Here is a 20,482-nt window from a genome sequence, read left to right as displayed (position 1 = left end):
GGTTATCCAGGGGAGACAGAGTGCGTGTGTGAGCCTCCGTGCGTGCGTGTGTGTGTGGTTGCGCGTAAAAAGCGGGTGAGTGCGAACATACACTTTGTTCATGCCAACTGGAATCAGCTCCAATGAGACTGAAGCAGCTGTTTAAACATCCCAAAAATATTCAGTCTTCCAAAAACGCTTTAATTTATTAAATTAACTTTTGATTTAATTTAATCTTTAAGAGGCCACCAGTGGACCTCTATATATATGTACACAGAACATCCACAGCATTAACATGAGTTATCTGTTTTAAAGCTGTTGCTTCAATCGACCACTGGGTTCATCACTATCTCCAACAGGTACGAAAAGTAAGGAAGAACAAACAGAGCAGTTTGCATTTGTATCTTTATTGCTGAGGACTATTTCACGTTAACAAGCATCAGGTGATCAGTGACCAGGTTAAATCAGACTTAACAATCACTGAGGACACATTATGCGAGATGCACAAACAGAGGGAATGGGGTCATTACAAGGTTTATCATTCCATTTCTTATCCGTGCCACTGTTGTTATGACCACAGTGTTCCCTTCCTTGGTTGTTGTTTGGCTCTCCTGGGAACCAAAATGTAAAGTTCACTGCACAACCATCAGACCACATCCAGCTGCCTTCTTTGTGGATGTCGCTGAGTCCGATCCAGGTGTGTCCTTCAGCATGGTCAAAGTTCTTGATCAGGTTTGTGATGAAATTCTGTTCATCCAGACTGTGGATAGACACCAGGTTGGCTCCCTGTGACACACAATAAAGCTCTGCATCAGCCCAGTTCATCCATGTGGACACATACTTGTAGCAGCGGTTGTTGAAGCTGTACCAGAACATGGGACAGTTTCCACGCTGCAGCCTGACCTCAGGTCCATCTGAAGGAGACACAGCACCCAGGGTCAGGGTGAACAGAAGGAGGAGCAGGATCATGTTGGCGTCTCTCTCTCTCTGTCACAGGATCAGGACGAGGGGTTGGAGATGATCTGCACTGTTGGATGAGAATGAGTTTGAAGGAGACAGGTGGGCAGGCTGTGTTCTTTTATACTCTTCAGAGAGGGTGTCTGCACTGTTGGTGTGATGTTATTGGTCAAATGCACTTGGCAAACACTTTGTTTTATACACAACTGCCGGATAAAAGTGTTATCTCTGACCAATAGCTCACCTGGACATCACATAACTTTCCATATGATTTTTCAGTTCAACCTTTTGACCTCGTAAAACGCAGCTTTACAAATGAGGACACTAGGGCAGATTTGTCACTTTGTGGTTGACGTCTTCTCATTCACACCAGGTAAACAACTGCCAAACACAAGTTGACACATCGAAAACGTTACAATAACTGAGTCTTTAATGTGTCCTCTCTAGCTGGGGAGGTAGAATATTAATTTCAATGCCTGATTTCGCCGGAAGACAATACAAAGGTTAACCGACAGTATCAGAGTGCGCAAATTATCAAACTGTTTAGCTTTGGAACGTCCAGGAGAGCTCTGCTCTTTGTTTTTCTATGTTCTCATCTTTTATGCCTATTTATAGCACCATAACAATGCCACTGTGTTTTTTTTCCTTTAAAGTGATCAGTAATGAGTGGTCCATGGTCCAATCAGATCTGGCATGAAACATTACACTGGTGAAGAAGCATTTTGAGAAATCCAGCTAACAAACATTTAAACAGCAATGAGAAATGACAAACTGTCTGTCAATGATACATCTGATATCAGTCCCATTTAATTACCAGTTAGTCAATGTTCCCTTTGCCATTTCTGGGAAGCTGCTGAGATCACTGGGCACCAGCAGCTGCCATTTATCGACAGATTTGATAATTTACTTTTATCTTTGTTCTGAGCTTTTCCTTTGGAAATTCTTGACTCACTTTGATACAGTTGGAGGCTTCGTAATAGATCCAGTTAAATAGTTCACATATTCTCAAGTAAGAAAATGAGTTTGTCCAGCAGTTTAGATTCATGATTCAAATATCTTAATATAAAAACCATATCATTTTCTTTTATTTCTCAATTGGCTTTTAATTTGACAAGCTCAAAATGCATGATACCACTGTCTTCAATGGATCCAGTTGAGTAGAAGATTTTCTTTCTTTTACTTACTCATGTTCCTTAGAACTGTGCAATCTGGTTTCTGATTTAAGGAGCAGGACTTCAAAATTAATACATTTATGAATGACCTGTCAATTTACACTTGATAACATAGGGGATCCACCGAGTTCTGAATATTTTGGTGTTGTCTATGGAGTTTGTTATCATATAAGTGTTTAAAAAGAAAACGAAGATGGACCAAATACATTCTTCTAAAACAGCCTCCCACCTCAGCCATTTTCTTTTTGGGAGCTTCAGAGAGGGTGTTTGATATCATTGGACATTTCAGTAATATACAACCACAGTGTGAGTGAAGGCAGGTGAAATAAACCACCCGCTCACCTGGATGTCACATAAAACCTATAGTTTATTCATTTTCAGTAAAATGTTCACATAGTAAAACGAAGCTTTAGAAAAGACGTGTAGCTCCAGCTATCTGAAGGCTGGGGGGTCACGAGGGGGAGACGTATTGCTTCATTGTTGACTCTTTTGGTTTCCATTTACAACAGATAAGTAATAACATTCCCAACAACTGTGGGCGCATATTTACACATAGACAATATTACAATAGTACAAAGCCTTCAATGTGTCCTGTCTTGCATTGTGAACTTTGTGTTTTTATTTTAACATGCAAACAGATTTTCAACATTGATATAAAAAATGTTTTACACAGTTATGACAAAATACTGAATACAACCTCCTGTGGTTTTCTCAAAGGTCATCACATCAACTTACTCCTCTGCTGCCCTCAAGTGGCCATAAAACACAATACATACTTTTACATTCCAGCAGTGAAGCTTCTGGCACATAAACCGAAATATTGTCAACTTTAAAATACATAAATAAACAATATATAATAATAAATAACTCATTCAGAACAATTGATCTGCTCCGTGGACGAGGTGGAGCAGTGTTGGGCCTGTGTACGTGTGTGTGTGTGTGTGTGTGTCTTGCTTAATAGTATATTTGACGACCACAGGGCCTCTCTATGACGCTGAATACAATAAAACCACAACTCTGACTTATCAGCTCTCACAGCCGAATCACAAATCACTGAATTGGTTTCACAAAAAGCAAATCTTTGAAGTTTTACTTTAAAAATAAATAACAAGCTCTCACAATTAAAAAACTGAATACAACTCAATTGTTGTCGAAGTTAGAACACGCTGACGTTTTGCTGCTACTGCTGCATTTGGTCTGGTGTGACCAGTATTTTTTTAGAATACAGGACAAGATGGTGAATATCCCTTTTACGTTTGAAGGTCTTCTGCACAATTTAAGTTACCAACTACCAGTAGATGTTAGCAGGTGTTAGCAGCCACCAGCGGATGTGAGGGATGTCCCACTTCAGCTCTGCATGATTGCATCATAAACTGTTTTTGCCTCGTAATCAATGATACAGGACGAATTTGAGGGTACACTGAGGCTAAAGGTAAATCTGACTGGCTACTGGATTGTTTGTATATAAATAGAAATAGATTGCATCGGTCTATTTGAATATAATATCAAATTGAATGTTATCATTTGAATATTATTCGAATTCTCTTAAATTGTTAATGTAGCATTTGTGGACGTCAATAACTGGAAAGAAATTATCTCAAGACTCACATGTGTAATATCAGGCAACACTTCCTGGATGATGTGTGTAGTATTTTAGATTTTAATAAATCTACGTGGTTACATAGCATGACATAAAATTAAGTTTAAGGTGAGTCTTTCCCTTGTGATCACTTTTATAATTACCTCCACCATGGAGGTTATATTTTCACATTGTCTGTTTGTTTGTTAGCAAGATTGCCCCAAAAACTACTGGAAGGATTAAGGTCACGGTAGAGCCCCATTCAATTTTGGTTCTGGATCAGGGGGCAGATCCAGGATCTTTTTTTTACGTTCTTTAACATCGTGATAAAGGAAGTTTTCAACATTTTCATTGATTTCTTGGAGAAGAATTAATGGTTCTTGACAAAAAAAGTAATGTTGACATGTTTAGGGGTTATTGTGAGCAATTTGATGCCGATCCATATACAAATCTGGACCAACTGAACCAAACCATTTTTTTTCAAAGTCAGATTTTCATTTACCCAGCTGAGTCATCATGGTCTGCAGGAAAGAGCAGCTCTGTGTCCTGAACAAAGCTTTGTTTTTAAATGATGGTGATGATGAACACTTGTGGCAACAAACATTACTACTGTATTGCACTTTACCACCATGCTTCATAGCTCTCTAAACAATGAAAGACATGCATCACCTGCTGCATTTAGGTTCTGATGAAGACAGTGAGGCAGGCTTATAATGACATTTACAAGACTAACTGGTTCCTCTTGGATTCGAACGACAAATAGAAGCTTTTCACGAGTCGTGGATGTGTCGACAGGAATACGCTTCCAGAATATGAGAACTTACTGGATTCAGAATGGAGAATTTTCTCCAATATTTATTTACTTATAAGAACTTTAGAAGTTTTGAAAAATCAGTGGATGAACCAAATCTGTAAAACTCCCACCAGACATTCTTAATATAAAGGGAGAAAGTATGTGCCCTTGTGCTTCATGTATAATGTCCGCTACCTGTGTTACTTTTCAGACAGTTTACACATGATCCCTTCTGTATGAAGTGATCTATTCAGTCAGTAAGAACAGATAGTAAAATGTTAGAACCTGCTCATGAACATGATTTTGTAGAATAAAGCTATTTCTTAACTGTGGTGCAGTGCTTTGACTTTAACTAATGGGGCTGTATTTCCATAGCAACCCATGATGTGAGGAACACCATCATATACAACTGGGAATCAGTCATCATAATGTCAGAAAGCATCTCTACAGTCAGACCTGCTTCACATGATCAAGGACCAGACGTCATTTCAGAGCTCACTCAAAAATAAACAAATCTGTGATTAAAAAAACAAAAAAACAAAACAAGATTTCAACAACTGTGCTGCAGGACTCAACGTGACATGTGGCACTGAAAAATGTATAGGTCCATATTATATACAACGTAAAATAATTATCTATTCACAGAAAAAAAAACATCACAGAGAAGAGAGCACTAGGAGTGTTAAAAGTCAGCCAGGACTTTACAACGATTCAGTATTCATCAACAGTATTTGAGAGACGTTCAGGAGAGCTTCGGGGTTTCAAACCTCACTGGTCAGTCAGTGGAAACCTCTCACAATGCTCCATTCAGGGGGCCAGGACTGACAAACCCTTAATGTTGCACCTTTTGTCACTGAAGCTGCACGTTTTAGTCAAAATACAGAACTTTAGTGAGAAAAAGGTAAAAAAAAAAAAAGCTGTTGAATAATATGCTACAGTACAATAACCAAACCTACACCTGCATAACTGCAGCATGTATCCTGTGTATACATGCATCAAAAGGCAGATAAATGGAATGCAGATTAAATAATATGACACCGTCAGGTTATAAACACAAAAGCGTTTGTGACTGTCGACGAGGCTCTCGCGTCCTGTTTGACCTCCAGAGGAAACCGATGAGACTTTGACAGAATTAAAGGAAACGTTCCACCTGCTGGACAGGCTCATAAATAACCAAAAGCTCATCACAAGAACTAAACCAAGGGCATATTCAGTCCAATAGATACTGTACAAACTAATTACAGCCTCCTTTTCCGTCTCTCTCAGTTTGGTAAATCTCAGCCCTGCTGCACAGATTCTCTTCCCACAGACATTTCACAAAGCGTGTGAATCCTTTAAAAGCACATGTCCAGTGTTTAAAGCCGACTGCAGCCCTGTGTCTTTGTGGGTTTCACCATTTGGCTGCAGTTAGTGTGCGCGCGCGAGTGTGCGACATTGTGTTGTGAAGTGTCCTCCGTGTCACAGAAGCTAGGATCTCCATTGTGCCGTGTCCAGTGGGTTTGTGTGTTTAAGCACGGGGCTCCAGTTTGTGCGACAGCTCGAAAAGAGTCTGCTGATTGTCGATGATGTGCAGGTAGTCAACACTCGCCCTCACCTCCGCACTGTTCACCCCGATCACCTCGTTGCCTAGGAGACAGACACAAAACACGCACGTCAGTCACGCAGAAGAGTTTTCCGCCTTAGTCAATAACACACACATTCACACACTGTTGTGGCCATACACAGAACATAAAAGACCGTCTGGAAATGGTTGCTTAGAAACTGTAACAGAAAGAGAAAGGGTGCAAGGGATGGGTGCAGTACTCTAACTCAACTGCAGATGGCAGATTCCTCACGATGAATTGATGCAAACACTAATATTCAATTCATCCCACTCTTCATTATACAACACTTCATCAGAGACAGTGAAAATATCTGAGCCCCTGGTAAACCTGTCTTATCATTTGTGATGTTTGGATCATTTACACCAATTAAGTTCACCCAGAAACAAGAGGACTCACCTGGTTGGTCGCTCTGGCAGTGGCGAATCATCCTCACGGTGTCTGCGATCATATGCTGTTGGTGCAGGAGACATGTCGCATCAATGCAGAGAAAAATATCTAATATTTAACATTGAACAACATGAATAACAGCTAAAATTATATTTCTATTCAAACTAAGGCAGATCATTTCATTTTTTTGTCAGTTGTCAATTCATACGTTGAGAAGAAAACAGAAACTTTATGTAAAATTGAGTATGGTCTCTTGCAGCAGCTCCCTAATTTCAGCAGCACACTCCTCTCCATTACTGCTCTCTGCCTCCTGCAGCACTTTTCTACTCTCTCGATATATGTTTCCCTTTTTAATAATGTTAATTATGCTTTTGCAGTGACCAGAACTCATTAGCCGGCCAGTAATCCTGTTTCAGTGTTTTTCCCCTGGCACCACTCAGGAGTGATTCTACTGCTGAAGATTAACTTGGCAGTGATGCGCTCAAAGCAACACTCAGGTTGGAATTCAAATCAGAGTGGTTTTAACAAAGGCCGAAAACCCGGCTATTATCAAAGTCGTAGTCAGAAAAAAAAGGTAAAAAAAAGGTAAAAAAAAGAATAACAAAAATACCGTCCTGTTGTTGTCTGCCTCCGCCAACAAGTGCAATTTCAGTTATTTTGGTAAGTGCTATTCTGATTAACAGGGTAAGCAGTTCCATCTCCAGCTCCTCCTGTCCACATGTCTCTTGTTCTTTGGGCAACAAACTGAAACTCCTGATGATGAAGCCAGTACCGTGCATTGTGATTGTGAACGTGAGGCAAAAAGCACCAAATAAATGACTACATTTATATAAGTTTTATCATTGATGTGATTGATCAATCAATCAGTAATGCATCTCATCTTGTTCTCTAAACATTCACTTGAGCGTTTATCGAGCTACGATTCGTGAAAAAGGTTCTAGAGTTTGAAGGAAAACCTCAGAAAGAATCAACTCACCAGTTTCTCAAAGTTGACCAGGTTGTCATGGAACGTCTTATTTCCCTCGTGGATAAAGGTGATATCTAAGAGCAGTGGACAGTCGTATTAAAGTTTCATTCATCAGTGTGTGTTTGCAAGTGTGCGTGTGCGTGCGTGTGTGTGTGATGATACCTTTCAGGAGAAGAGGCATAAAAGGGATCTTGGGAGGTTTCATCTTCTTGAAGGATTCCCTGTAGGCTTTGTGGTTCAGAGACGGATCCTGGAGAAAGACAGGCAGAGAGAGAAGAGAGTAGAAATATTTGATTATCAAATCAAAAGAAGAATATCTTTCACACTGCATTTATCATATTAAGTCTCACCGTGATGAGCTCCAACTCTGAGAAAATCTTCTTGAACTTCCCTGGACATTTCTGAAAGGAAGGTGCATGGTCAGAATTAGATTTAAAACAAAAAGTATGTGTATCAATACACAAAACAAAACAACACACACACACACACACACACACACACACACACACACACACACACACACACACACACACACACACACACACACACACACACACACACACACACACACACACACACACACACACACACACACACACACACACACACACACACACACACACACACACACACACACACACTCACTCTCTTACCTCCCAGGTTTGGTTGAGTCTGCTGACAGCTGCGGTGTTGAGACCCATGATGATGGCAAATGCAGAGTTCAAATTTCTTTGGGCTTTGCAACTACAAGCAAACAAAAATGTGGAAAATATATCACAGTGCAGAGAACTCTTGATTTTTCCATTAAATACAAGTTCATTTTAGTTTGAGTTCTTACTGAGCAGCGATCTTGATAAACTTCTTCAGCAGCTGCACTCTCTTATTTAGTGAGACACACATGAGCACCTCGGACATGACCCACTGCTGGACCTCGTTGCAGCGCTGGAGAAGGAGTGAGAGTGCTGTCGTTTGGCCGGATCCAGGAGCACGGCTGAGGGTGTAGTACACCAGCTCCTGCTGCAGGTGGGAAGCAGGAATAAGGCGTCTGAGTGAAAGATGTCAAGCTTTTCAGACGAATGCATCCCAAAATACCTATGTGACATCTTAAATCAACTTGATTTGTCCAAAATAGACACACACAAAAAAAAATATTTTAAATTATATAAAAACAGAAAAGCAGCAAAAGCTCACATCTGAGATTAAGAGTAAAACACAAAAAAAGGTGTCTAGAGATTCGCTAACACCCAACTTGTCTGTACTGTGCTTCACACTGATGACAACAAATATTCAGAACTTCCTGGCAGCCACTCAGCTCTGAGTCTTTGATGCTTGTGTCCAGGAAATGAAAACTTTTATTTTACAGAATAAATAATACAGAAGAGATAGACAATTATGTTAACATTTTCTGTAAAAAAAAAAAATTCTCAATCCATGTTTGATATATTTTGGCTCTTATATTTGGTTAAATGAGTTCAGACCTCGTGGATGGATTTGAAGAGGCTCCAGTCCAGGCGTGCTAGAGCAGCCGCCACGTCCCAGGTGTTGATGCCTAAGAGTCGGACGGGCCTCCTGCTGAGCTCACCACTGTCTGTTAGAGGAGGCTGCGCATCCAAGCAAACAAAGAAAATGAGGTTAACGCAGATACAGTAACTGTATCTAAGGAAAGAGGACTATTTCTAGATATGATAAACAAAAACAAAAATATTGCAGCTTCATGTAAAACTACCAATCAGGCTGGAGGGAGATTCAGACACAAATCGTCATTAATAAAATTATATGTGAAAGTGCCTTTTGCCAACACACAAGCTGAGATGGGAGCATTGATTATTACAACACTATATATACCTTATTTCTGCTTTTGTGAGGCTGAAAGATGATATAATAAAGCAGATATATGATAAATGAAATAGTTAATAATTCAATTGGTTTATTGGAGTGAATCTATTGTTTACTAAATGTACATATCATACAAGAAAACTGTGTAAAATGCCAAATAGGGCAAAATAATTTTAGGATTCACAGCTGAGGCTCCTCGCTTAAAGAAAAATACAGAAAACTCTTGACCTGATACAGCACTTTCCATTTCTGCTGTCACACACAGTTGGGTGTCAAAATGATTGTGGCTCGCACCTTTTCTTTCCTATCGAGTCAGAGTTAATAACCATCACCTGACCTGAATCTCTCCAGCTCGTTTATAATGCATGACTCATTACACTGTGGAAATGTATCAGCTGGGGAGGTAGAATATTAATTTCAATGCCTGATTTCGCCGGAAGACAATACAAAGGTTAACCGACAGTATCAGAGTCCGTGAATTATCAAATATTCATATCTCTGAGAGGTTGTTGTTTGCTTTAAACCTGCCAGCTGCACTTTTAGACTTCTGTCAGCGTATAACAAACCCATGGAATGATAGAAACACAAACAGAAAAGTGCAGTTACATACCAAGATCTCAGTGAGATCCCTGCGACAGGCCACAAGCTTTCCCTGTGGGGTCAGAGACTCTGAATACACACAGTCACTGGGCTGTAACACCCTCCGCTCTGCAGAAACCATCATTTAAGGGAAGAGAAGAGGAGAAGCAGAGAGGAAATGAGGATGGTAATTTAGAGCCAAGAGTGTAGATCAGTGATCCTCAGCCAGGGCAAGCTTCTACCCTGAGGGTTGCTGAGGTGTAATGGTGGGTGGAACGGTTCAACTAACCCAAAAAAATTGAAAGTTATGATTCGATTTTTTAAGAAAATGATGTTTGACCCATGAGTGATCGATATTCATCACTACATGAGATATTATGTTATAGTAGTCACTATAAGTATATTATTACAAAGCTACAACATCTGTCCGCACACAGACTTACAAATATCTGCCACTGAATTCAAAACCAGGTAGTTCCTTCTACAGTTTGCCACTTTGCCATTATAACACATACATGAGTACATGCATCTGTATATTGATCAGCAGTAAAGCTGAACACAGTTTATTTGGGTAGAGAAGCAGAGAAGTCTTAAAATTTCACTAAGTAACAAATGGTTAACAGCAGAAATGTTAGCCTGAAGTCGTTGATATCGTGTTGTAATAGTTAAAAGCATGGATTAGTCGTTTAATAGTGATACTGAAGTAGCCAAAAGTGATGCAAACTTGACCGAATTGACCAAACACAAAGTTTTCATTAGTATTAAAAATAGTGTGACAATATTGACTTTAATGTAATGGCAAAGATGAGTTTATAAAGTCCTTTAAAAAGAACATATTTGCTACACGAAGGTGGTCTCAATGAGGGACTACTTCAGACAAATAAAGGGAAGGAACAGATGTAGATACAAATTTCATTTTAAAGGAAATTTAATATTTGTGTTGACTGTGTTGTGCGTGCATTACTTTCATGTGTTTGTGTTGGTTTGTAAATGTGTACCTCCAGTGTGTGAGACCACTGCGAGCACCATCTCTTCTTCTGCTCTGTCCATCTTCTGACCAATGATCCTCAGCAGCTCACGGGACTCCAGTGACGGGTGGATGTGGACACTCAGGTAGGAGTCAGCGCTCACGTACACGCAACAAATGACTGAAGAACACAAGCATTCAGAGAGAGAAGCTTGAGCTGATGTTTGTCATGTAGACAAGCAGACGAACTGATCTCCCTCTGCTGAGGCAATTTGCATGTGCACATGGAAATGAAAACCTGCAGGCATTCCTTATGCATGTTTGTGTATTGTCCTGGACAGTGTGTTGTGTGAGGTGTGTGTACTCACCCTCTCTGGTGTCTGTCTGTGGACTTCTGAGGTGCAAACTGTTTTCCTTCAAACTCAGCTGCTGATACATTTGTTTACTCTGACAGGGAGAGAACAGCAGAATGAGTTTATATGTCACTAAACATTTTTGATTCGCTGACAGCAGCTGTACCAGTGCCTACTCAGCGCTAATTTCTGTTTTATGCTACTCAAAGGCCTTACCTTTTGGTTGGGAGGACAGTCATCCACAGTGCTACAAGAAGCAAGTCATACTGTGAGGATAGGCATGGGGGGGAAATAGAGAACAAAATCCTTGTGTAGATATATATATATATATAAATCCACTTACTGTCTCCGACGCAGGAGCTTCTGGAACTCCTTCAGATCTTTCTCCAGTGTAGGGAACTCATACAGGTCTTCTAAAACACACCTGTACAGAGTCTGACAGAAGGGGAGAAAATAAATCCAACATTACACCCACAATCTCATGTTAATACTTGTTAACTGTAAAATATGTGTCTGGTGTATGAGAGTGGGTGTCACCTGACCACAGAAATATAATTTGAACGCGTCAGACTTTGTTTTCTAGCTGCTCTCAGACTTTGGCTCAACTTTTCACCACATACAGACATGCCAACCATCACACTGCACTGGCTCCATATCAAACACTTTTGACTTGCGGCTGTTAACAAAACTACAAGCGTTCGAAGGAAGAGAACAAATTACTTAAGATATCAGAAGTATGATAAGAGGCAGCATGTAGTGGCTTTACAAGATGTGCAGTGGAAGATGAAATCTTCAGACATCAAACCAAAGCAAATAGGATATCTATATGGATACAAACCACTGGAGGGCCTTATTATGTCAAAAGCTTGTTTGGGCTACTTAATTTATGTGTATTTCTAACTGTTCATCGATAACGGACGCAAACAAGACACTTCCAGTGGTATTGATGAGCCAAAAGTTAAAATTCAAACACTGAAAATGATACTTTCCATGATTTTTATTTATGAATAACAATGTCAACGAGGACATGGAGGCCATTTGGAATATAAAAATAACACACAAATCATTGAATTGTTCATGTCCATATTGAGTACAAACATTGATACCGTTGAGTTGTATGAAGCAGGGTTTTGAAGTATATTATCAAAGAGTTAAAATATCCTCCAGTCCACATTAAGAAAAAACTACCAATAAGTGGGGCTGAATTACTTTGGTGGCCAGTTAGCCTTTATGGGCAGGAGTCAATCATATATAAATCCTAGTGTTTGATTGCAGGGAACATGGTGGCCATAGGGGACGATTTACTCTAAATTTAACCAGAACCTGACTTTAACTTAAAAACATGTCTTCAAATTAAAATGTTATAATTTACATTATAGGGGCTGTATTTTTCTCCCCACCAGGAAGACACTTTTCCCTGTAAACAGGTTTAAGTGCCCAAAAAACATGAGTAATACCTGGACCCAACACGCACACACACTCGTATGCACACGCACACCAACCTGATTATCATTGTCATTGACCCACCGTAGCCTCCCATCCCAACTCCCCACTCGTTCCTCTGTTACTAGGCAACTATCACCTGGGTTACGCTCTCCATATGAGATTATGCCCATGCCAACCCTCGCACTTTGGTTTCCATGGCAACCAGGCACCGTGCAATCGAGCCTTCAGGTTACAGAGGGACGAGTGATTGGTGAGTGTATGATGCTGGAAAGTGTGGAGACGTGCGCATGGGTGGTCATGGTGAGTGTGTGTGTGTGAGACGGCTGTCCAATCTCTTGGGGCCTGATTATGTATCTGCTTTATTTTAGCTATGTTTTAACATTATTTTTCCTATTAGAGACTCTGTACTATTTATAATACATATGATAACGCTCCATCGATGTGACATTGTATTTTTTGTCCCTGCAGGCTGAGATGCTGTGGAAATGTAACTAACAAGAGAATCAGGTAGGAATCACACACTAAGCTGGAAGCCAAGATGCTCTATGGTGCAGAACTTTAGGGAGTACAACGCTGTTTTAGAACAAAAGAAGATACTTCCAATTTTACTTTGTGATAACAGAGGATCAAACTCATTAAATCTTTGAAATACAAGACACAGAGGTGAAAAAACAAACAAACTAAGGTGATGATGAAAACAAGCCGTTGCATACCTTCATAAAACTCCTGACATGCTCCTCATCCTTGACGAAGTCCTTATAAAGCCTGCTCCAGTGGGACACCAGCTGCAGTACCTTACGTTTCCTAAAGAGAGCGTCCTTGCCCTCCTCCTGACCCCTGCAGCGGGCACTGCTATAGGTAAGTGCAGTCAAGGAGGTTACATACGTTAGTGTGGAGGCTGAACGGATGTGTGTAGGAGAATGTTTGTGCATGTGTTTGCTGATAAGGATATTGTCCCAGAAGAGCCTGACAGAGGTCACTGGTGGACATGAACACCAGGTACGTCAACAGGAAGTCATCCAGCAACAATTCTGTAACACATGAAACACATCATCAGTCACTTCATAAGCCTCAACACACAAAGCACACAGTGATCCAAGATACATTTTCCTTCTTCTTTATAGATATAAGATGATAAAAGTCACATTGAAGCGTTTTTTTAGCTCTGATTTGAACTGATGAATGAACAGAATCTACTTAATAAATAAATACACTTTAACCTTGTTAAGGCTTTGCAGCTGGAACAATCAGTTTTATAGATAAAAGGCATAATTCTTTTGGCGGTATAAAGCAGCAGGTTTCACTGAATAAAGATCAACAACTTGTTTTACAGGACATGCCCAGCACCGAACCGCAGACAGAGTAAGCGTCTAGCTAAAAGTGCTGTTCGATTTTGGAAAAAAACAGATTTTCTTGCTCAGAATTGAGATCATAATTCTCTCTCGTAATCAGAGGGCGTTTCCTCTGGATTCAGGACGAAGTTGGAGCGCCTGAGACACTTGAGTTCCATAATTTAAATGCAGCAGAAGTGTGGTCAATTACAAATGAGATCAGATATTCACGCAAGTAATTGTGCAGCCCTTCTAGCTGGTGAGCTGAATGCATACGTTGCATTGTGTGTGTTAACAGGCAACTGTTTGCCGACGCGTTCACCAGAACAAAAGCAAGATATTATATAATATCTAGAGTCGTCGGAGTCTTAGTTTGGGGTCGTAGAATTTAAAGGTAGCTTACTGTCAAATCCAAATATGCCCTCATAGTCCTGATAAGGTATTAAGATTTTAAAATGTTACTGACAGAGAAAGTTAATGACCAAGTGGTATGCTCTGTGTGTGTCTGTGTGTGAGCATGTGTGACTCAGCAGGTGTTCAATGGGTAAGAACCGAATATAAACTGCCCTCGTGGCAGATGGGTAATGAGCCATTGTTGGTGGTGTGAGGGAGCTGTGATGCGTGTGCGTGTGCTTGTGTAGTGTCAAACTCTTTCCCTGGCAAAATATGTGACCCAAATATGGCTCTGTCAGGCAGAGAGCAAAGAAATCAATTATAGAAGTCTGAGTAGAGGCCGTGGCATTAATATTTGAAGGAGTCTCTTCTTTTTAGAAATAAAAATACAACTTTACTCAAGAAATATTTCCAGGCAGGTCTGACTGAACTCATCACCTGAGACCCCCCCCTCTAGTCTGTGGCTACAGAGCCCTTTCTTGACTAGTCCTTTCCCTCCTTTCCAATTCCCTCTGTCAGTATTTCACCGCCTCTCCGTCTTTCACTACAACCCTGTTTTTCATCTTCTTCTCAGTGGATACATTTCCCCCCCACTAGTACTCTCCTGCTTTAATCCTCTCTCAGCTCCCTGTGATGATAAATATCAATTTTCATCCTCAACATATGCCCTCTACATTTGCCCGCTGGCACACACAAAGTCGAACACATACACTCATAAACAAAGCGACACTCTCTCATATCCCACACCCACACACACAGCACCCTGATGAATTACTCATTCAGTTCTGACCTTGGGGAGTTTATCTTTTGTGAGAGAGAAAGGGAAAAGGGTAGAAAATGTGTCTCTGGGTGTTTGTGTGTGTGTTGAACTAATCGCAGTAATCTGCTGCTGTGTTGTTGTTTCTTTGGGTTGTGCGTGTCTATGTGTTCTTTGAGTACTTGGCGTGGGGTGGTTGCGGTAATCGCTCTCTCTCTGTGGAAGCGTGTTCATGCCTGTTCAACATGCTGCACAGCTAAGCCCACTAAAACGGCACACTGATGCTCAATACCCCCCCAGAGGGCCTTCACATACACACACACACACACACACACCCTCATGCTTATTCAGTGCACACAGATCGAAAAGAATAAAGACACAAATGCAGTCGATCATGTACATACAGTCTTAAGCGGCATCTTTGCTTCAGTATCTCACTCCAAAACAATAATAAACTAAACTTTAGAAAAGTGTAGAATTATCAGTCGTTCTTTCCTCCACAAAGACCATCTCAGTTCTCTCTCTCTCTCACTCGCTCTCTCTCTCTCTAACATCCATCCCTCCCTCTTTCTCTGCTTCCTGCAATTCAGGGAGATGGCTCCCTCGGGGATGCTGGGAACTGGTGGTGCTGTGGAGTCGATACATAAAGACGCCTTATCTTAACTAAGTGCCAACAGGCAATAGCAGTGTGTAAGAAAATGCCAACTGAGACCCTGAATTCTTTTCAGGGTCACATACGACCGTCAGTGTATTATTCGATAAGTGGTAAAAAGCTGTGGTTGGCGTCTTAACATGGAAATGGGGGATCTCCTGCCCCATTTCCAACAATGGGATTCGAACATGGGCAAGATATACAAATATGTCAGATTATTTCTCCTTTTCAAAATGATATAGTTTCATTTTACACATTTTACACAGCCTACTGAAATGGTGTGCAGCAGAAATGTCTTCCGTCTCCTAAGGGAATCGTTTCACAAACTCATTAAAGTATTTAACCTCTTGCTTGTTCCTCATATTTACTGACAATAACATGCAGGAGTGGTTGCACGCATGCACCTGGAAGAGGTGCGAGGGCTGACTGACTCATGCAACCACACAGACAGACACACACACACACACACACGACTGAGAAAGGTAAACGCTGGGCTGAGTTGCAACTTGAAAATAATTCAGTGGAATGAGAGGAAGGTGTGGTGCTTAGTTATGAGTAAACCTTCGGTCCAATAGCACACAGCTGCTTTTATATAACAAGCTGATAGACTGTCTTTCATTTTATGTAAATTCTCATCACTCTTTTTACGGACATGCATTCACATTGTGTGCATAGATTCCTGTCTGTGAAACAGGTTTATGTTTGTGTTTCCAAACTTACCGCTCTCTCTGCTCTCTGTCACCCCTCTTTGGTCATCCAACCGCAGGTCACTTAGTAGATGCTCCAAGATTTTGAGTGGCGTTCCCGAAACCACCACATACCTGTAAGAGTCGCCAAAGCTTTCGTCACCAGAGCCTGAAAACCAATTGTGACCACTTCCATCCCTCCATTCTCCCTCCCTGTCTTCCTCCTTGTTCTCTCCCACATCGTCTTCATCAATGAAGCGGAAATGGGGAACATCAAATGTGCAGATTTCGGAAATGCTAGCATTTTCATCTCCATTATCAGAATCGGCCTCATCCTCGTCATCATCTATGTCCTCTTCTGCTTCTGCGAGTGCAGCCAGCTCAGTGGTCATCGTCATATCGGTTCCAAAGGATGAGCCCTCATTTAAGCCTTGTAAACCCAGGGTGGGTTCTCTCACTCGGGGTAACCGCTCTCACTGTTTGAGCTATGAGCTCCGACAGTAGTGCACTGAGGGAACTGATTGCTACCAATGATGCTGGGCCACACACACACAAACACTTAACCTGCCTGTCACCGACACTCCCTGCATTGTGCCTGAGGTCTTGGCACATTCTGACTTATATACACAAAAAAACGAAACACAAAATCTTCTTACACACGCACACTCACACGTGAGCCTAAACTCTAAACACATACACGGATCTGTTGAAGGAAGTAAACCAGTCTTGGTGTCTGGCATCTCATTTCTCTTTCAACTGAAAACAAATAAGCCATTCTTTTCACACTCTGAGGCAGAAGCAAAAGAATACATTATCTCACACACACACACACACACACACACACACACACACACACACACACACACACACACACACACACACACACACACACACACACACACACACACACACACACACACACACACACACACACACACACACACACACACACACACACACACACACACACACACACCTGATAGTTTGCATGTCTGTGTAGTGCATGATTGCAGCTTGAGCTTCCGAAGTAAAGAAAAAAAGAGAGGAAGTAGCACTATGATTATGTCTTTGTTGCTACAGTTGGTTTGGAAAGCTCTCATTATATAGTAGGAGGAACTGACCTCTTGTCGCAATCCTCCTCCCTGGAACCGCCCCCTGACAACGTGGGTGAGGGCCGGTCCGATGGAGACGTCACTGTACATGTCACTCTTCGCAACACCAACACGTCCCGACCTCGCTCCTTCAGACAAACTCGTCCAAGTGCTTCCTGAGACAAAAAACAGACAGGAAACTAAAATCAGAAAACAGCAAGGCTAGCTTAACCTGGCCAATATCATAGGCATCAAATAAGTAAGAAAATACTGCACAGAAAGTTTGGGGTTGTTTACAAACTGTCATCATATTTTGGACCACTAGAGGGCACTGAAAAGTTTATGTTACAAATGGAAACCATCTTGCGCAATACATCTCATTAATGACAATCTGTAATGGACAGTTTTTTATGGAATGTGCTAATTTGAGGTAATATATCATTCCGAAAAAAAAATCAATTTACGATAGCTTTATCAATCTCACAAATCCAGTATCCAGAAGTATGGGCTCAAGTTTCCAGATCTTTTCACTTTAGATTTAATTGTTTCTCCCAGATATACTGCAGGTAAATGCAGCGCACACACCCTCACATAGATCCATGCATGAACAAAGAGAGGAAAGTATAGCATTTCCTGATTTTGAAAGACAGTATTGTATGATGGTATATAAGAATAGGGACACTTGAAAAAGATCTCTTGCTCCAAAAATTAACAGTAACTTGATCTGTGACTCTGGCACACACCAACACACCCCTACACATTTGCAATGACAGAATACCGTGAACAGAGCTCCAGATGGACAGAAGAGAACAATAAGAAACAGCCCGAGGAAAGGATCGAAAGATGAGAAGAGAGAAGGAGATCAAAGACAGAGGGGGAGAGACGGGGGAGAGATAAAGAGGCAACGTCTCTCCACCAGCAGCTCGCTGCAGTCCCGGACGAAGCCAGAGTGATTGAGCAGCAATCACTGACACAGAGAGCTCTCTGTACAGGGCTTTCTATCACACCATATGTCCTTATTATACATAGACACATCATGTATAACCACTCTATACAGTTGTATCTTCGATATATAGCAATATTTACAAAATATCGCAGTGGCGAGGCTTGAAACTCTTGAAAAGGGTGCAACGGTTCATACAAACAGCCAACGTTCATTAATCAATAACTGATCAGAAGATCTGGAATCTGAAATTCTTCTGGAGACATTGTGATTCCTGAACACGGAGCACCAGTAATGCAGTCAGAGATATCTTTATAACTCACAAAAACAAGTCAATAGGCTGTAGACACACTAACACACTGTCTCTCTGTCTTTGGGATGGACTGATGAAAGGTGGCGTTTGAACCTGAGAGACAAGAGGTAGGATCACACTTGGGTCAGACACACCAATATGCCCTGAGTGCACCGAGTGTGTGTGTGTGTGTGTGTGTGTTTGTGTGTGTGTGTGTGTGCCACTCATTTTTTGGAGTATGATACAAATGTACAGCTCTCACCAGATTCACTCAGATGGACTTGTATGATACTTTCTATAGTTATGAGGGCCAGTTTTGGTTCAATACCATCACTGTGAGGTCATTTTGGTTGGTGCTCACAAATGGGTTCTTTAAGGGTTAAGAGTTGGTTTTATGGTTAGTGTTAGAATAAGGTTAGGGTTAAGCATTTATGTAAAACCATATACTAACACTACCCTACCTGAGGACAATCTTTGATGTTCATTATGTAACATGCTGACATCAAATGCTCTCTACGATTACACCAAAACAATGAGGTGCACAGCTGATAAACAAGGCAATGACAGCTGATGTCAAGAGTTCTGACACTGCAGGCTATTAAATACATTTAGGGCTGGCACCCGCACCACACCCAGTAGTCCCAGATGTGTCGTCAAGATAACAAGTTTGGGGGAAATGCTGTTAAACCACATCATTCAGGGTTCAAATACAAACCAGGATGTTTAATCACAACTCTACATTCTTTATCTCTGCACAACTTCCCTGTCTCTCTACACCAATAACTATCTCATAAAGGAAAATTGTCCAAGAAATGCAGTGAAAAAAGAGATTACGTAACCGATATAACCGCTGTAAAAACAAAGTTGAGTAAAATGATGTGTTGTGCTCCAGATAAAGTGGCAAACTGTTGATCTTTCTGATACCAGAGTCATTATCTGTGTACAGATGCCAAGAAAAACAAGTGAGCCCACATTGACTTGCAGATCAAAAGGCCTCAGGATAATGTACCACAACAAAACTCACAACACTGTCGCATAATGGATATGTCACTATACTAGTTGCATACACATTCACACGTACACATTATCTTGAAGATTTAAAAAGAAAAGTGCTAACAGAAGTTCCCAAGAACAACATTAATTTAGCCTGTGAAAGAATGCAAGCAACGAGAAGGAAAAATATACAAAGTGCGCACTTGAACACTGAGGAGAGGAGGGGTTTAGATAGTTATGCAACACAGAAAAGGAGAAAATAGAGAGCAGGAAAAGAAAGGCCAGCGACCATGAGGGAGAGGGGGAGACGTTTGGGAAAAGAAGTGACTGAGAAAGAAATAGAAAGATGTGTTAACGCAACTGTTATATATATTTTATCCAAACTATAAAACAACAAAAAATGCCAATGAAAGGAATTCTGAGTGCCATTAAACATATCTACGGGAAAGAACCTTGCATGAACATTTTAAACGTTCTTACTTACAATATGGATTTGATTTAAAGTTGTTAATTATGTTAAACACTGTTTAGAGAGGCAGGAATTATTGTCTATATCAACAAAAATCTAAACTATAATGGCACTCAATAGAGTGTATACCATTCCAAGGTCATATTTCCCCTTATGAAACCACATTTAAAGTCACCAGATCTTGATTTTGATTCGGATAACATCATCAGGTGCAGCTTTATTGCTTCTCTGCAAGCAGGTGGAAGAAGAGCAGGGA

The 20,482-nt window shown here is 40.9% G+C and overlaps 2 protein-coding genes across 3 annotated transcripts in view; both read right to left on the bottom strand.

Moving 5' to 3' along the window:
• Window positions 1–367: 367 nt before the first annotated feature.
• On the bottom strand, window positions 368–1,050 carry LOC133972952 (lactose-binding lectin l-2-like). Its single transcript, XM_062410582.1, has one exon. The coding sequence runs from the start codon at window positions 946–948 to the stop codon at window positions 457–459; it is 492 nt and encodes a 163-aa protein (XP_062266566.1). The 5' UTR covers window positions 949–1,050; the 3' UTR covers window positions 368–456.
• Window positions 1,051–2,457: 1,407 nt separating this feature from the next.
• rapgef5a (Rap guanine nucleotide exchange factor (GEF) 5a) overlaps window positions 2,458–20,482 on the bottom strand; it is a 42,679-nt gene continuing 24,654 nt past the window's right edge. For both annotated transcript variants that reach the window (XM_062409812.1, XM_062409811.1), the window contains exons 10-26: window positions 17,560–17,705; window positions 16,473–16,573; window positions 13,572–13,650; window positions 13,333–13,477; window positions 11,517–11,608; window positions 11,390–11,420; window positions 11,189–11,267; window positions 10,852–11,001; window positions 9,885–9,982; window positions 8,917–9,039; window positions 8,277–8,455; window positions 8,092–8,182; window positions 7,789–7,839; window positions 7,601–7,688; window positions 7,448–7,512; window positions 6,481–6,535; window positions 2,458–6,106 (exon numbers count right to left, since the gene is read on the bottom strand). In XM_062409812.1, coding sequence (XP_062265796.1) covers window positions 5,988–6,106; window positions 6,481–6,535; window positions 7,448–7,512; window positions 7,601–7,688; window positions 7,789–7,839; window positions 8,092–8,182; window positions 8,277–8,455; window positions 8,917–9,039; window positions 9,885–9,982; window positions 10,852–11,001; window positions 11,189–11,267; window positions 11,390–11,420; window positions 11,517–11,608; window positions 13,333–13,477; window positions 13,572–13,650; window positions 16,473–16,573; window positions 17,560–17,705 — 1,692 coding nt within the window. In that variant the 3' untranslated portion in view covers window positions 2,458–5,987. The remainder of the gene's footprint in view (window positions 6,107–6,480; window positions 6,536–7,447; window positions 7,513–7,600; window positions 7,689–7,788; window positions 7,840–8,091; window positions 8,183–8,276; window positions 8,456–8,916; window positions 9,040–9,884; window positions 9,983–10,851; window positions 11,002–11,188; window positions 11,268–11,389; window positions 11,421–11,516; window positions 11,609–13,332; window positions 13,478–13,571; window positions 13,651–16,472; window positions 16,574–17,559; window positions 17,706–20,482) is intronic.

This window comes from Platichthys flesus, chromosome 17 (assembly GCF_949316205.1).
Source record: "Platichthys flesus chromosome 17, fPlaFle2.1, whole genome shotgun sequence".
In the NCBI taxonomy this organism is placed as follows: Eukaryota; Metazoa; Chordata; class Actinopteri; order Pleuronectiformes; family Pleuronectidae; genus Platichthys; species Platichthys flesus.
Note: the sequence above shows the minus strand (reverse complement) of the source record. Positions and strands in the feature narration are given on the sequence as shown.

What these genes read in the sequence shown, in the direction of transcription:
- LOC133972952 (XM_062410582.1), bottom strand. Translation starts at nt 948, where the DNA reads ATGATCCTGCTCCTCCTTCTGTTCACCCTGACCCTGGGTGCTGTGTCT.